Source organism: Strix aluco, chromosome 29 (assembly GCF_031877795.1).
Source record: "Strix aluco isolate bStrAlu1 chromosome 29, bStrAlu1.hap1, whole genome shotgun sequence".
Classification (NCBI taxonomy): Eukaryota; Metazoa; Chordata; class Aves; order Strigiformes; family Strigidae; genus Strix; species Strix aluco.
The window spans coordinates 2,606,970-2,625,315 of NC_133959.1; the positions used below are offsets into that span (position 1 = coordinate 2,606,970).

At 46.3% G+C, this 18,346-nt stretch overlaps 1 protein-coding gene across 1 annotated transcript; it reads left to right on the top strand.

Annotated features, from left to right (window-relative positions):
• Window positions 1-5,107: 5,107 nt before the first annotated feature.
• TINCR (TINCR ubiquitin domain containing) lies at window positions 5,108-5,371 on the top strand. Its single transcript, XM_074808377.1, has one exon. The coding sequence runs from the start codon at window positions 5,108-5,110 to the stop codon at window positions 5,369-5,371; it is 264 nt and encodes an 87-aa protein (XP_074664478.1).
• Window positions 5,372-18,346: the final 12,975 nt, after the last annotated feature.

Below are 18,346 nucleotides of genomic sequence, written 5' to 3' on the forward strand. Positions count from 1 at the left end.
AGCTTTTCCATTGTCTGCACTTGACTGGTTCATTTAACATGTGCGTTACTGGGTTTTTTCCCTTCACATTTCCTTTTCTACCAGAAAATGTCACCAACTCACATCCAACTTCTGCTCAGAAAACTTGCAGGTTCGTCTGTGTTCCAAAACCAGGCAAGTTTGCTCCTTCAAAGCTCAATATACCTGGCTTTTTTCTGGAGCCTGTTTAAACTTCAATCCCATGCTAAAGAGAGTCCACCAGCTCCCAGTGATGCAGCATTGATGCTGGGCAGGTAGCCAGGGAAGTTGTAGGGCCTTTTGGAATCTGTTTTGGATACTGCAGCAGGATCCATTGGACTTGGCAAATTCAGCTGCGTTAGTGGCAGAAATCCTCATTTGTACCAAAACCAATGAAACTAGGATCACCCCCCTTTTTGTGACATCTTTTTTTAAAAAATCTGTTATATTGCTGGAGCAGATGGAGAGCTCCTGACTGTGGTCTAGAACAGGGCAGGATGACAGGGACATTTTCCCCTGTGCCAGGCAAGGATGGGAGATTGTGGCTGGGTATTCAGTGGAACAGAGAGGCCATTTGGCGTGGGAGGAAAGGACCCTATAGCTTGACAGGCAAATGACAGGACAGGGTCAGTGCAGAGACTGTCACCTTCCCTCATCACTCACACCTCCCGTATATATTAACATAAGCACCTTCCAGCTTTTCTGGATTTTAAGTGGTCTAAACAATGAGGATTTTCCCCTAATCCCCGGGAGAAGTGCTCCTCCATCACAGAAAGGCTCTCTTTATTCCTGGTGTGCAAGAAGTTAATAGCATTCCTGAGCACTCTTGCAGATGTGAGCAGTATGCTGTAGATAAGTTATATCAGGAGAAAGTGTTATCGCTCGGGCTTACATATTTTGTGCTTATCCGTTGGACTCTAAAAAGCTGTTGCATTTAATTACATATTTCACAAAGCATTTACTAATCATTTATTAGCTCTTTGTTTGTTTGCTGTAGATGTAGCTTCACATATAAAGTAAACCCAGTCATTTTATAACCAAGCACATCTCAGGAGGAGGAAAGCACTGGGTGACAGGAAAGGCCTTACTCACCTCGGCACGTGGTGGTACAGCTCTAGCTGGGGCCTCTGGGTACTTCAGGACTACAAACTAGCGCTTTAAGCTGCCCCATCACCTGAGATATCTGGGGCACTGAATGAATTAGGTGTCAGGTTGCATATTGGATTGGAGATTTCTAACCTTAAGTCATCACTGTCAAGCCTTGTGATTTGTCCTGCATGGCCACTGGCTTCCTGTGAGTAAACCTGTCCCAGCCCCGTGCTCCCCAGCACTCAGTGTGGGTCTCAGAGTTCACAATGCTGCAGCCTCTGCACTGTCAGTTAATGGAGCAGGAGAACAACCATGGCATAGAGAATGTGCCCACCTGCAGAACTGTATACTTAGGAGAGTAACAAAAAGCCCCTCTTTGGTACCCAGTGTTGTAGAGTTGCAGGTATAAGCATGGTCAACCTGGCAAGGTCAGTCATCTCTCACACTTCACCCCTTGTTGTCTGTCTGCTCCCAAACACAGACTCACCCCAAACAAACATCAGCAGAAAATCCTTAGTGTTCATCGTTACTGACTGCATGGCCTGGGATCAGAGAGCTGCAGGAAACAGGAAAGTATCTTCCTTGCCAGAAAGACCAACACTATCGGAGTGGTTTCCTCAAAGACTTACAGGCTCTGCCAGGGGAAGCAGGGTCAAATTTTCCCCAGATGTTGAAATTTCCCTATGATTCCTACTAAGGAAAGAAAGAAACCTTTATTTCCTTATAGAGCAACATCCCACTTCTCCTCTGTTGTCCTCTGCAAGGAGAGCAGCACAGCAAGCAGCAAAACACAGCGATTGCCAAACAAACAAGCAAGCAAGCCCGCCTAAGAAATGAGTGTCTCTATTCTGGCATTATAAGAAGACATTATAAGGCCCAGGATCATCTCAACCAGCTTGAGACATCTTAATGAAGTACCTAATTTAGGCAGGTGTTTCTCTTCTGCTCTAGTCAATGGAGTAAGGAAGCTTTGAGAACAGAAGAGACAACATTTTATAAATGCTGTTGCTTTATTTCTCCCCCCCCCTCAAAAAATCATCACCCACCTGGGTTTTAAATTGCTTTTCAGGCTTTCCTAATGAATGTTGCTCTGAATGTTTGCATGTCTTCTGCTTGCCCTCAATATGGGTAAAAGCTTAAGTCAATGAGTTTTTATTTGATTTGTAAATAATATCAGAGTGACACATTATCGCAGATTCTCAGAACTCTGACTCCATGTCTTGTCCTCCAGATATGACATGCTGGAGACATCACCTAAGTAGGCTGCAAGGCGCAGGGTAGGGAATGGAGATTAAAATAACTTTGAGGAAAGACCATCTAGAACTTTATTCTTCTGTTTAGCCCACAAACTGTCAGGAGCTGGTGAAAAAATTGCTTTGGACAGATAATAAAACATCCTCCAGCAAAACTAAGGTACTTAATATACTGCCCAAGTCAATTTCCCTTATTTCTGCTGTCCTCTTGCTTTTAATAATGGTTTAATGAAAAATTCAAAATTAATTGGAACTGGCATTAGACAGTCACATGTTCCAGTGAGGGTTTCACTGCTTCAATATTTCATAAGCTGACTTCACTGCTATGCTTCTCCTTATCCTGGCTTTCATAGGCTAGAATATCATCTCTTTTCAGAAAATGAAGGGTCCCAATATGGGTGGATGGGGGTAAATGAGAAAAGTTTGCAACCACACCATAGGCAAACACATAAAAATAATAGCTGTGTGTTTTCTTTCTGTCACCATCCCCCTTTCTATATAATGATACGCATCTGAGCCTTGACTGGGAAGAGCTGTCCTAAAAATAAACAGGAGCTGTCTGAAAGGTGTCTGAGGGAGGTAGCTGGCAACTGTCAGGCTGTCACGTATGCTAGAAGGATGGAGCTGATGGACTCACTGACACTAGACAGGCTCTGCTGAAATGAGAATGCCTTATGCTTCCCTTGGCACTCGCTGGGCAAGTTCTGTTGGCCAGAGCCTTCAGACCTCGGTGTCTGGGGCCTGATCCAGTTCTGGCTGCCGTCAGTGAGAGTCTTCCCTGGGATGGCAGTGGGAATTGGATCAGACCCTTGCTTTACCCCCGAGACTCTGGTTTTACACCAGGGATGGATTTTGGCTCCCCGTGTGAATGTCGCCCCAATGGAGAAAGACACACCAGGCCCCGGGTTTGAAAGTTTTTGTAGGTCTCTGAAAACGAGACCTCTCACTGAGATGCCTAGATATGGGGACCAGAGCCTGACCTTTGACACTTTTTGTTGTAACAGCTTTGTCCCACTCTATGCCTCAGTTTCTCCTTCTCTAATAGGGGTGGTGTTGTCCTGTCTTCGAGAAGATTATTGACATATCTGTAGATCCAGGCATTTTTAAATGCTTCTAGATCATGACTGTGCTAAAAGCTGTTCCTGTTTCCCACAAGGCACTTAAGGAACACGTGTTACACCATGCAGCAGTCATGACACGAGCAAACAGAAACACGAAGGCATGACATGACTCATCTCAAGCCTTTGCAGCCACTCAGCGGAACAGTGAGGACCCAGGAATCCTGGTCCCCACCAAAACAATCATACCTTTACAGTGACCAAATCTGGAAAGAAAATCTTGCTAGCAGAAGCTTCAGTTCTCAAGTGCACAGGGAAATCTCCATTCGCCGCTGTTCTTGGCAGTGACAGAATGTGCTGGGGAGGGAAAAAGAAGGGAGGTGTGAAGACAGGGTGGAAACCTCCTGTTTCTCAATGGGAGAGTGGACACCTCTCTTGTTCTCAATGGGAGCTGACTGCTGCCGTATCTGAAAATCTGACAGCTTGTTTTGTTATCTAACGGGCAAGAGCAGCCCCTTTTTAGTGAAGAGCAGACTCTGAAGTCAACTATCTTGAAGTACTTTGGTCTAAAAATACTGGTCTGTGTTGAGAAGAATGGACAAGGGAATTAATTCCTGTAATATGGGCTGCAGGAAATTACCTACAAGATAAGAGGGTGACTTGATCTTTTTGAGAAAAAGGAAAAAAAAAAAAAAAAAAAAAGAATTCCTTATCTTGATGATGTTTGCTCTGAAGTATCATCTTGTGACTGCCAGAGTCTGCCTTGCAGGATCATTCAATTACAGCCGGCTCCCGCGGCTGGCATCGCTTCCTTCCTTTTGGAGGTATCGTTGTATTTACCAAAGTATTGCTTATTCCTCTTGGTATTCTGAGACCTCCATTGTCGCCTGTTTGCGTGGTGTGCCTGCAGCCCCGTGATGCTGTCCTCGCTCACGTGCTAGAGCAGGATACGACCAGCCCTTCAATTAGGCAGGGATCTGAAAGGAAGAAGAAATCAAGATGATGAACCAGCGAGGAGCACGTGTGAGTCAATATTAGATATCTGATGGTGTGATGAGCAGTGAATGAGTCCTACCCCTCTCGAGGGTCCCAGCCTGTTTGCCTACAGTAATGATACAGATCTCCTAGGGGGAAACAGCACTGCACTAATGAGGGTGTTCACACCAGCCAAGGCTCTGTGCCTCCTTCAGGATGCTCTTGGATCTCCCCCATGAGGAATTTTTCACTATGCAGAGTACTTTTCTTCATTAAAATGGCCATGTTAAATAGCTGTGAGGTTCCTCAACACCTACTTTGTTGAACTGATCTACCCCACTGCTGGCAGCTTGTTAGAGCAGGAGACATGAGGTTACTAAACCCATTCATTTCTCACATGCACCCACGTTTCTAATGGCTATGGAGATCCAGCTTTGAAGTCATCTGAGAGCCATTGGAATGAAGAGCACTTTGTGAAGACGTTGTAATTATTATGGGATTTAGGGGTATGTGGAAATGACTCATGGGGATGTTTCCCAGCCAGCAGGCTCTTGGAGCCAGGTGAGCTCTTCCTTGGAATGTGAAGCATGCAGTGAGGCAACTGGGAGGAACAGGTTTGGCAGGACATTTTAAGTCGTTCACAGCAGACAGCCTCTTCAGAGCCACATCCCTGCTTTACCGACCTCCCAGCTGGATGCTCCTCGCTGCCACACTGGCCTTGGTGAGCTGGAAAGGATGGACACGCTGCGAAGGAGCCTTTCTCGCTGGAAGAGGTACCACATTAAGGTGCACCTGGCTGATGAGGACCTGATGATGCCCCTGACGGTCAAGCCCAGAGACACAGTGATGGACCTACGGGCTCACCTAGTACGGGAGGGCGTCACTTCCTGGAAGAAGACATTTTATTACAACTCCAGGCAGCTTGAGGAGCACGAGACTCTCAAAGAAGCCAATATCCAGAATGGCTCTGTCCTGCTTCTTGTCAGCAATAAAAGGTAGGCAAGGAGCTCGTCTGCAGCGGGGGCGGTGCGAAGGAAGGGGAATGCTCTGTGTATCTCAGCCCCTAGGGACACTTTCCTGTCGGGGTTTGCAGAATCAGGAACTCAAACCCTGCAATTTCCAGCAGGCGGACTGAGATTCAAGGCTCTTCATATCCAGACATGCCGTGGTGTGAAATGAGGGGGTAAGAGGAGGAGGAAATCTGGTTGATGCTGCCTGTCCTGTCTCTAATCAGGTCTCACTTCCCTGACTACGTGGCCAAGCACAGAGGGAGAGACAAGATGTGCAAAAGGGCATGGGAGATTGTGTGACACGGGGGAGTGCTCTGGGAGCCTCTCGCTTGTCTTAATTCTTTCTTGTTGTGCCTGCCTCTCCATTTCTTTTTAGTAGATGCCTTCTGCAAGTATTTGGGGGTGGCACAGTCCTGCTTTGACAGGGCAGAGCTGTGAGCCGCCACCTTACAGCAAAACATGAGGAGTGCTGGACAGAGATGGCAACAGGCTGCAGCTTCCCAAAATGTGGCCAGATTGTAGCAGAAAGGACAGTGAGACTAGAGACTTCCAGGATAGCCAGTGCAAAGGAGATCAGTCAGGGCAAGTACTATGTTCCAGTGGGAATGAAAGCTGAGATAATGGACCTGAGACCCACCGGCCCACAGGCGTTTAGATTTAGTGGGGTGAATTTATGACCACCTGCGTTGTCTTTCCTAATGCCTGGTTGTTGCTACCAGCATGATTAATTCTGTGAAGCTTTTTGGGGATACTGGGTAGAAGAGATGCACAGCAGAGTACGGGTGTATTGTGTCTAATTCAGCTTTCTAAATCCTGAGCTGAGTTATGTGTCTATGCTGATCAGAGTTTCCTCTGCAGAAAAACCTGCACTAAAGACTTCAGTTCCTGATTATATGCCACATACTGGAATGGTCCTATTTTCCAGTCCAGAGGCAGCTTGAAATCTCACACAAAGAAGATTTAATAAAGCATTTCCTTTCAGAGCTCAGCCAGACACAAGAGATTTCACATTGCTCAGCTAACTGCAAACCCCAAGTCACCCACGGCCCCTTTCTCCAACATCTCATTTCAGCTCTCTGATTAACTTGGCTGAGCTCCTCTTTTTCACCTTGTTTTTAATGGCAGGAGCATTTCTATTTGTTGTTGTTTCCAGTGTTTATTTTCTTAAATTGCACAGCCTGAATTTTCGAGAGTAAAAAAGGATTCAGAGGGACTCAGTTGATGGAGTGCACATATTGACGCTCTTTTGACAGATGCCTGATTTCCATAACACGTTATGCACCTTCCCACATGCTGCAAAAGCAGGATGTAACTGCTGCAATGCAAAAATCACCAGGAGATCCTGTCCCCCGTGTGCTGAATTCAGGGTACCCACCAGAACTCACTAGCCATTTTTGAAAATTTAGACCCTGTTGCTCAAAGTCCCAGCTCAATTTTTAAGAGTATGTGAGAAAGGGAGTGGGATTTCTAATATTTTTCTCCTTGAATTTCATCAAAACCTTCCTGGTTCGTGAATAAGCACCTTTGACCAATCTCTTACTCCTTTTCCCAGGGCTAGGTGTAAGTATTTTGTATGGTGTAAGTGGTAAATGCCCAGGTATTGGGGACACATTTCTGTAAAGGCTTATCCGTTGTGGCATGGTCCCCCTAGATATTTCTGAGACATGCTTGTGCGTGGCTTGGCAGTCATCACCCTGCTCAGTACACAGTCCTGGGCTGAGCGTAGCCCTGTGACTCAGCACCTTGCCCAAGCCTCAGCATACAGAGAGCTGGTTTTTAGAGGGTTGGCTCTATCGCTTCAACTGGGAGTTAGGAAATACAGAGTGGGAGAAGGCAGGTGCTGCACCGAAATTGAGATTTCAGCACCATTTTGAGCCATAAGATTATTCAGCCAAATCTTTAAGTATTATAAATCCATGTTGCTCCAACGGTGTCCACAGAGATATGCTGGTCTCTATCAGCTGGGCAACAGCGTGCAACCTTGGGGAAGAGGAGGAGAGCAGCCTATGCAGTGTTGGGACTGTCTAGGAGCCACAGGAGCAGAGAGGAATAGACAACACAGTGCTAGGTTTAGCCAGCAGCCCTGAGGCTTTAAGGGTTGGTTTTTGTACTTCACCCACTCAGTGAAGTATGGACCCTCTCCATCAAAGGTCAGCATCTGCTTCTGAAGTTCCCCCTGAAAATCTTAGTGTGTCCTACTTACTCTTTGGCACTGAGATGACAGCCAAGCAGAGCTACATTAATTCCAAAAGTGGAGTTGCTCTGATTGCCAAGGTCTGCAGCTCAGTGTCGTGCCTATAAATATTAATGGTCACTCTGCACGCTATGTGTTCCTACAAGGGGCTCACAGGACAGTTTGAACCAGAGAAAACATGAAAATGACCCTATTTTTCACCCCCATCCCCCCCCCCCCCCAATGCCTTTGTAGATAATTGTCATTTAGCAAAGGCCAAGTCAGCATTTCTACTTCTTGCTCGTGTTTTCTGGGGTTTATAACTTAGTCATAAAAATTCACTTAAGGCTGCAGCTTGGCAGGAAAGGGATCGGCATACCAGCTAATGCTGAAAATTTATTTGGATCTTAGTGTTTAAAAGTTTGAGCAAGCCATTTTGGAGTTCAGTCAACATGACCTCTTGCCCTGGGAAAACACAGGGGCAGGCCAGAACTGGGAATATCACATCCACTGAGGCTGCAATTCCCCCTTGTGCAGAGGTTGTTAATTACGTTACTGCTGCACTGATTGAGATTGCAATCCAGTTGCAGTAGAAGCTGAGCAAGGAACACGCTGAAAAAACAGTTTCTGCCCTAGAGAGCTACATATTACAATAACATGGTTTGCAAGGGGGTAAAACAAGCAAAGCAAGACTTGAAATGTGAATGAACAGAGAGAGAAACCCCCCAGCTCAGTGGCTTTGGGCCAGCCTGTGGTGTTCCAGCCATCGGTGCCCAGTGCAAGGAGACCACCAGCGAGTCTCGACATGAAAAGAGCAGCCATCCAGCACAGATGCAAGAGCATCTGCAAGGGCATGCAGCAAGCTGTCCCAAATGCCCGAGGCATGATCAGTCCTGGCACTGCGGACCACGCCACGGCAGAACCTGTTTGGCTCGATCTGGAGGTGGTGCAGGGCCCCAGAGCCAGGGAGCTGCTCAGCTGGTCTGGTGGTGATGTGGGAGTTCCTGAAACTGGCACGACTCTTCCTGAATTCTGTCTGCCGCAGCGAGCTGCCTGGATGCTCTTTGCCGGCTGCGTGCTGCGGAGCACCGACCAAAGAGGCCTCCCACGGTGTAGTCAGCAGCAGTGCTGGATCATGGGCATATGGCATTAGCAGCTCCTTCTTGATAATTTGTTGGCTGCCTTTTGATGTTCGATGTTAGGTGGAGGGATATTGTCTTGAACTGGTGAATCCACCCCTTAACCTGTGAGCTATTTCAAATAGAGGGTGTAAATGGGTGATCCAGACTGATTCCTAGACATGCTGTGTGCCTGTCGCTGACTGTTCCTAAGGATGTACAGCTCCAGCTGGATCTGGACGTGGTATAAGCATGAGCACGCTGACAGAGCCTTCGCACTTGGTTTCAGGCTCCCTTCTTTTGCAGACACCTCTAGCAGTCAGTCAGACAAGGTCTGTACTAAAAAACGAACCAGTGTCTGGACTGCTCTCTGTTACCATGTTGGAGTATTGCACTGCAGTTTTGGCCCAGTCTGGATGCATGTCGGGAGCTAGCATGGGTCAGGGACTGTTCCTTATGGGCTGTCTGGGTGTGACCACGCAGGTTTGGAGGGTAAGAATTTAATGTGAAAACATTGGCCATTCTGTGTCAGCTGCCCTCCCAATGCAGAAGAAAGTCCCAGGCACATTTAGTTTACTGGCATAGTCTCAGCCACAGCACATGGGATCCCCCCAGTCTTTTGGAAGCCGAGGTTCATTGAGGCCAAGCAGCTAGTGTCATCATATATGGCTTGCCCAGAGAATGGAGTTCAGTAAGTCATCAGTGAATAGGTTAAATAAAGTAGACGCCGGCCTTGAGTTTAGCTGAAGTCTATTATCTGGAATCTATTGGTGGTGATTTTCTGGCCTGGAGCCACCTGAAAACATCTATCTCGGGGCATTAGCTCAGTTACCATAACAACTCATCTAAGAACAACTCTTGACAGCTTGAAGAGCAGACCAAGGTCCCACGTGGTATATAAGCCACTCTTAGGTCAAGATAAGCATGTCCAGGATTCTCCCTCTTCTGCAATCCAGCCTCAGTGAGTGCCAGTGCTTATACAAGCTTTAATGTGCTTGAGACCCTGTTTTATCCTTCAGAGGCTGTTCAGCCTAGTTTTCCAAAGGTCCATCCCTCAAGGAGCTACCTCCTGGCAGAATAACAGAACCATCCATCTTTGGGGAACCCAGCTAATTCCCTTATTAGCATTCATTTTACAGTCTCTGATTTTTGGCCTCATAAATGAAAACTATGACTGAGCCTTGGCATGAGAAGTATGACTGAGCCACTTGCATAAGGTCCAGTTTAGCTGATGCTAAGAAACTACTGTCTACATTTGTCTCCCGTGATGACATAAGGGTTGATATTTGACATAGACACTCAGCAGTGGCTCACCCCAGGCTTATATTACTCCACTATCCTGTCACCCTTTCTCACTCTCACTGGAATTGCCTCAGAAGCAGTCACCAAGCACAGCAGATGATGTTGGATCTCTACAAAGAGAAACCAGAAAAATAATGGGATCTACACAGTTTGACCCTGCATAGAAAGCTGACATTACAGCCAAGACATGAATTAAGTCCCTCACACTGGGTTTCAATGTGATTTTGTGATGTCTGCTCCTCGCACTGACCTTCCAGCTCCTGGGGTTGCTCAGCAATTACTCCTCAGCATGGAGGGGAGACTTTTTGCTCCCATCCAACTACTACAGACTTGCCCTGTTAAGTTTAGGCCTAGCAGCAGGCTCCCAGGCATCTCACAGTAGGATAACGATCCTTTAAATAGCACGGGGAATCTCTCTTCTCAGGGAGAACTAATTAAGTTCTTCAGCACATGCTTAGACATATGTTGACCTGGTATGGCCTTAACAGGCCTGCTTCCATCTACTGGATAAATAACACTGGCTTAAAAAATATCCTCCTAGAGATGCGTTACTTAGGCAACAGCCAGGTGGGGGACTGACTTCATCTCTGTGGCTGAAGGTAGTATTTATGTGTATTACTCACAGGCCAAGCTCTCTGTTGGTATAAACTCCTTGAAATCAGTTAAGTGATTTTTAAGTTCCGAAAGCACCGGTGCAGTTACCTCTGCTGACCTCTTGCAGCGTAGAGGCCAGAAAATTATACCTGTATTTAGCTCAGTTACTTACTGTTCAGCCCAAGAAGCTCATTTAACAAAAGCAGAGGGTTGCATCAGCGGAGAACATGGTCCACAGGATCTGAATTCCTCCCCTGTGCAGTTGCATAGAATTGCAGTAGATGAAACAGCTAATGTGTCCCATGGGGGTCTGTCTTGACTCTAGGCAAAGAATTAATGAATGGAAAGTATATTCTAAACAAGGTTCTCTTCTGGTGTGATACGGCACAGCTTCCTGGACTGCTCTGTAGTTGTGCTGATTTACACCATGCGAGGATTTTGCCCAGTTGGGATAAATACGTTTTCCTGTGTCCTGATGTTTTATGAGGCAGATGTGCTACAGGGTGGGCTCACAGCAAATCCTTGGCTATTACAATCCCCTGAAATTTCAAGTGAGGAAGCAAGTCCTGAAATATGAATCCTGTTCTGGGTTTTCCAGAAAACCCAACCAGCAATTGCTATCAGTAGACTTGTAGTGTCCTTTGCTAGGACCCAACAAAAAACCCCACCCCGTGAACTCTGAACTTCTCTAAGTCCTGATGAAAAGTTTGCAGGACGGACTCAGTTTCTTGGCTGCATAACTGCAAAGAGCAATTCACAGGAGTCAGCCCTGCACTCACCAGCTCGGCTGGGTGGGGTAGAGCTGCTGCCTATGGGCCATGAGTATCTTGGTTGCAGTCCAAGGCATGGTAATGAGATCTCTAAGCAAATGCTAGCCCTGAAGAGGTACCCCTAGAAACTTGCAACAGCTTCAGCCTCTGTTCTGGAGATCCCAGGGGGTAGCCCTAGATGATTTCTAAGGGTCTTCAAAAGAGTAACTAAGAAAGTAATCCTCCTTTTGCTAAGCTTAAGTCTTCTACGCAGGGTCTGTACTCCTATCAGAAAGTATTTATGGAATCATAACCTCAGAAAACTACCGTTTAGTGCTAATGCACGGGGGTGAGCATGTCTAGAGCAATTCAAGCTCTATCTTACTGTAAACATCCTCAAAGTGCTCCTAAAGCTACAGGCTGACCGTGTTCTAAGATGAAAAATGGATTTCCAGGAGCACGCACTGAAGAGGGAGAGACATGCTTATGGGAAAAAGGCTTCCAGACGGTTGCAGATTATCTGAAGGAGGGCAAAGGCATCTTTTGCAGAGGGATAAACAAGTCTGAAACCCTGCAAGTGGCTTATCCTCAGCTATATAGTGTAACTGAAAAAAGAAAACAGTCAGAGGATCAGGTTTATACTCTCCCCACACCAGGGTCAGTGCCTCCTTGGTCAAATGCCATTTTTGATTTCATGTCTACAGTGCTCCAAGTATTTGCCTCTTTCTTATTCAGATAATGCCAAAGAGCACAGCCAAAGCCATGAGAGACGGGGAGTGTGACAAGGGCTGAAGGGAAGCAGATGGAAGAAAGCTTGGCCGTGGAAAGGCAGCCTGGCCACCAGTGTTTGGTAAGTCCCTCCCTGCACGCCAGCTCAAGGACTGTTCAGAAAGCAACTCCGAGTGTTTTCAGCACAGTGCCCATGAATAATTAACCCAAACAAAACAACAAATAACGTTTCCTCATCAGCGTGCCATGTGGTCTCAGCTGCCAAAGGAGAAGCGTGGGTAAGACTGACTCAGCTCCTGAGGGCAGTGAATCAGTGTGAAATGCCCATGAAAGGGTGACTTCTGCCTGGGTGATGAAGCGAGAAGGAGCTGAGGTGGACTTTGCTTAGGGCCCTAGATGGGGACATTGGACATCTGAACCTCCTTCCGACTCTCCCACAGGATTCCTCAGTAAGTTGCTGATCTTGGCCTTTGTTTTCCTGTAAATCTGAGATAATTTATTCTTCCCTTTCTTCTACTCTTTGTCCATCCAGCTGTGACTGGGGTTAGGAACTGTCTGGGCTCCTGAGAAGTTCCTATACAGCAGGGCCCTCATTTCTAGGTTGAAGGCTCTGTACAGCCAGTAAGCGGTAAGCGCACTATGGCCAGTCCTGGAGCTTAACAGCCTCTGTGTATCCAAAGGACAGAGACTGGTTGGTCACTGTTACAGCAACTGGCTCACCTGACATTAGGGACCCACTGTTACACCAAAACTGCCTTACTTTTGAGCCAGGGTTTATAAGACAATGAGCCTCCTCGTGTTGTTCTTCCATCTGCGTGCCAGTCCCCCTGCTCTGATAACTTCTGAACCAGCTGACCTGATTCAACACAGTTTGATGGAAAGAGAGTCTCACAGACTCAAGATTCCTGCAATTTGCATGAAAAAACAGCAGCTGGATGGAAGAGAGACATTTAAGTTAATATCCTACTGAAGGAAAGGTAATTACACCTCTTGCTTCCTATCTATTTTGAGATGCAGCAGCCAGGTGACCAGCTGGCATTTAGATTCTGGCTGGTCAGTCAGTACCTGCCTGGCTTCAAACCAGCTCCTGCACTTGCTGCCCCTTGCCTGCAGAGCAAGATGCTGTTGGAAGAGATGAGGACTTTGCTGGGGAGGTCTGGAGGGGATAAGGGTGCCCTGGGGATATTACAATGAGCTGGGAGCACCAAGAAAGGAAGAAATTAAAAGCAGTTGTAATACACAAATCAGGAGAACGGGTTTCACCAGTTCCCCTGTTCACAGAACAACTTGATTTTTAGGTTCAAACTTATTTTCAGGACAAAATGGATGTTTCTGCAACCACTACAGTACTTTTTCCCTAGAAAATTTCAATGACTGGCAACTGTCTTAACAAACCCCCCAAACCTGCGTTTTCTGTTTTTCAAATGAAAACCATGCCTTTCTGGACTTCTTTGGCAATGAGAAAATATTTGATTATTTCTTCAAACAAAAGCGTTTGAAGAAATGCTATGGAAAATGGAGTTTCTCTTTTTGCAGGTTTTTTTTTTCCCTAGGAACAAAAATACTTCCCCAGGTACTTCCTCAGACTTTGCACAGACAGGGATTCTAAGACAGACAAAGACATGAACATAGTCACAGCTGAAGATTCTTCTGTCCAAGCAACTGAGATGGACAAAGAGTAGGATGGGACTAAGCATGGGAAGAAGGAATGTGACTTTTCCAAGGTCAACCAACAAGCTAGGCGCGGTGGAGAGTGTGCTGGTGCTGTTGGGTCAGCATTTCTGCCACTTGACCATGCGGCGCCTCTGCGCGTCTGTCTGTCCTGAAATAATGAGTTTCTTGGAGCAGAGCCAGTACTTTTCTGAGTGCTTGGAAAGTGCCTTGTGCAGTCCTAGGTGCGGTCATAAATAATAATGTAAATGATAATAATAATATTAAACTGAAGGTGTGCCACTGAAGATGGGACACACTCAGCAACAGAGTCCTAAATCTATGCCCCTCTTCTAGTCAAAGGTACAGTTTGCCCCACAAAACCTGGCAGACCAGTATTTACTTCTCTGGACCTGATAATCACAGTCTTTTGCTCTGCAAAAGGCAAAGCGACCTGAGTTGAATTAGGTCTAGTATCTACTCTAACACCTCATGCCTGTAGCTGGCAGCTCTGGTCAGCTCTGGAAGGCTTTTTTCAGTTCAGGGGAATATCTGGAAAGAGCAAATTAACTGTGGTGGTGTGGGGAGCTGCCTGGACTAATGTTTTTTTCAGAGATAGGCTTTGATTGACACTTCAAATCTGCCTGACAATCTTTTATTCTAAGCGCAGTTGCTGTCTTTCTTCAGAGCAGGAAGAGCTGGTTTGGTTGCTGTCCTTCAAATGATGGATCTTATCACATGGGAAAAAGAAGGAAAAAAAATAAAGGCAAACCACCTGGAAACAGCCACAGGTACAGCATAAAAAGAGGTAAAACTAACTGGATCTATTTGAGGTATTTTTGTTTTTTTCCTCTCTATGCCATAATCCAATGCAAAATGTACAAGAAAAGAGGCTACACTCTGCGGAACAAGAGCTGACAGTTTTCTTTTTTTCTTTGACTGTTCATTATGTTGTTTACCTTCAAGAGATTTTTAATGCTTTGCAGATAGGACTGTGCAACCCTCCAGTGATGAGGGGACTAGGAAGTCATTGGAACAACCTCTTTTACTCACTCATTCTACATTGTCTCTTCTACTGCCTGTCCTCCCCACGCTGCCTCTTACTTTTTAAGTTTCAGACATCCTTAATGCTTGCTAAATGCCGGGAGCACATCATTCAACTGCTCACAGAAGAGGTAACACCCACTTTGTACAATGTAATTTAGACATTTAGGGTTTACCTGAGTCTGGCCAAGAAGGTCAGGTCTCCAAACGGGCAGAGGCATGCTTTGAATCCTCTTCTGAACTCACACTTAGGTGGCAAAATAGGTCTCAATTGTTTGAGATGTTCTGTCTCTCCTTGCCCGTCTAGGTCCATCAAAAAACAGCCAGGCTCTTCAGACTGCAGAGTTCAGGGCTCTTGTCGTATCTTCAAATACCAGGAAAGATGCTGATAGTAAGAACTGCTCTGAAGTGGATGTTCCCTTGTTCTCTGTGAACACAGGTGTGGACAAGACCAAGGGCCAAAGTGGAAAGGTGTGTAAGCGCCTGTCTGCGTGCCAGCGCCTGTCTGTGTGCCAGCCTGGGCGTATCGTGAGATGGAGACATTCACAACTTCGTATGCTGCACCATGGATGGGATTTCTTCTGGTCAGGAGTGTTTAGCTTTGGGATCCTGCTATTCATGGGGCATCACAGACAGGATTACCAAAAGCACTGCTGTTCACTGCTGCATTCAACTCTACCTTGGAGCTGCAGCCAGGCCTTCCCAGCCAGCTCCTTTCTCCTGAGCTTCATGAGCAGAAGACAAGCCCAGGCAGGTCATCTCTGCTAGCTGCTGTGCTTCAGCGAGGCAGCTCAGGCTGAGGCATGTTTCAGCAGCTCTTCTGTGCTTCTCCTGTACCCGAGTCGTGGATGCATCAAGTGCTTCAGTTTACAGGGCCATCAGCCTGGCAGCTTTCCTCGGCACTAAATTTACTTTTTAAAGTTACATCAGTGTTGTACCCAGAGGGAATAGAGGAACAGATGCAGCCTGTGAAGTCTGGCTTTAATTCACCTGCCTCATTTAATTTCCTGCCCTGCCTTCTAATCAATGAGTCTGCACTAGCAGTCCTGGGAATACAGAAGTTTTTTCATATACAGGAGACTTCAACACAGTGGCTGTGCTGGCTGAGCTCTCAGGGTCTCAGGCAGGTTATGTCACGTCTCCTTTGAGGCTGTTTCATTATGGATTTCCCTCCCCCAGAAGCACTTGCACACACTCTCCAATCCATGGCAGCTGCACCACATTTCCTTGTAGGAGCTCGCTGGCACAGGGCAGCTGTGCCACGTTAGCTTCTCCTAGTCAGGCCGGCTGGAAGTGCTCTCCTTACAAGTGTTCCTGGTTTTCAGCCACATGGCTTTCTTTTCAGGGCCACACACTGCTTCCTGGGGCTCTGTTGTGCTACCTCAGACAGGTGGCTGAGGCCAAATGTGCCTCGTTACCTCCCATGGAATCCCAGCAACACTGTGGGACCAGTGGTGCTTCGTAGGGGCTCCCGTCCTCAGGCCATCGTGCTGTGTCACTTCACCGAGGACAGTGTCACCTCAAAGGTGCTTTCAGGACTTCATCACCTCAGACACTCAGGGCTATCAGGAAGCCCCAGTAAAAGGGTTTCTGGCACTTTTGCTTTGGTTAAGCAGGCTCCCACTGTCCTGTTTTTTTTGAGCTCATGTTAATTCCAAGCAGTGCTACCCAGTTGCTTAATCAGCTGGTGTCAAAACCCTGGGAGACAGGAAGGCCGTCTTTGGCTGGTAGCACCTATTTTGTGAAGTTGCTGCTTTACCTCGTGTATTATAATCTGTATCAGATTGCTCTTTGCCTGCTAAAATGGACAATTAGGATCCAGTTGTAATGCAAATTGCACAGTGGAATAAAAACCACGGGGAACAAAATCACAAATAAGTATTTATGTCAGCCTTTGTTACTGCGTGATGGGTCCCGCTCAGTTACTGCTCGCTGTGAAGCATCAGACAGAAGAGAACCTGGTGTGCCTTTGTGTTTTATAGGCACAAGCTGCCGAGCTGCTCTGTGTAAGCCTGCCTTTAGGCACTCACGGGCCCTGATAATGTGTATGTGTGCAAACCTAACAGACAGATTGCCGCCTACACTGGAAATTTGATGATTGCCTTGTTTTTTCAAGGCTCTGTTTTATATACTGCAGGCCAAACCCATGGGGTAATTTCCAGTCTCTCTGCACAGGGCTAAGAAGACGTGGTGAGAGAAGCATAGAGATGCTGAAATTTCAATCTGCCACATAATGTGCTCCTAATACTGATAGCCTTGTAAGCATGGTGTTGTCATTGGTGTCGTTGCGGTTGTTTTTGTCATTGTTGTCTTCCTATGCTTGGTACTAAATGTTGTAAATTAAGAGAAATATTTAAATCTGTTATTGTGGAATTAAACACACAGGATTCCTGCAACTGGAAGAGGTATGTCTTCATTTCAAATGGCAAGCCATATCGACGTAAAGCGATATGCTGCTGATAGAGCTGCTTTTATCCTTTTTTTTTTTTTTTTTAAAATCAGCTTTGCACTTCCCCAGGCCCTGGGTAACAAAGAATCAAGTGGCATGTTTTCATAGCAAAACTCATCCTTGAGAACTGTGGTGGAATATCCATGCTTATAAAGCGTTATAGCTGGCAGTCAGGAGGCCGGTGTTGGAAGGGTTAGCTGAGCTTGTACAGTATCTGTAAGATCCAGTCTGAGAGCAATACCTGTTCACAGCCCACTGAAATGGTGGCTTCTAGAGGACAGCAAGGAACAGGAGTGAGACGTTGTGAAGCCAGATGGATGAGCTGAGTTCAAAGTCCTCCTAGAAGCTGTGGCGACATGGCTTGCATATCTACTCAGAAAAGCTTTTGCAACCACCATAAATGACTCTAAATGGCCTTATTTTCCCGCTAGCAGTGAAATAAGCAGCTTCAATGGGGAGGAGTAAATCCATTTGATTGCACATGTTGCTGGGAATAGCCTTCTTATTAGTTATTAATAATAACCCAATCTATTGCTAGCAGCATGGCCACCAAAACAGCCAGCCTCATCTGCCAGAGAATCATTGTACTGCTCCTAATGTTTCCAATTTCAACTGAACAAGGGGAGTCGGAAGGGCCTCAAGGGAGAAAGCTCTGTAGGAAGCAAAAGGCAACATGGAGAACTTGGGTTATAAGCAATGTGTGTGACAAATGAAATACATCAAGGCCAATATATCTTTTGAGGAAGACTTCTGCCAAGCAAGGCTGAGCTCCTTCCATTCCTGACTTTCTTCCAAGCCAGTGCGTGGTATTTGTATGTTAGATCATGAGATGGTGGAGGTGTTGCCTCATTAGCTCATCTTCTGAAGGAAAAAGGGGCTTCTAGAACTTGGGTGTGTGAAGCAGCAGCTGTCAAGCTCAAGGTTCCAGTGCAGGATTTAGATGAAAATTCTCCATTTTCAATGGCAAAGCACCTGATCACTTCACCGTGGCAAGGGTGTTCTCACATGGCAACGCCCTGGGAAATTCTCCCTTGGAATAGATCAGATTCTGCTCTCATTTATGCAATTATAAATCCAGTGTAGCTCCATTTGAAACAACTGTTTTCATCCAATGCAAATGAAATCAAGATCTGGCCCAGGCTGTTTTTGTACACAA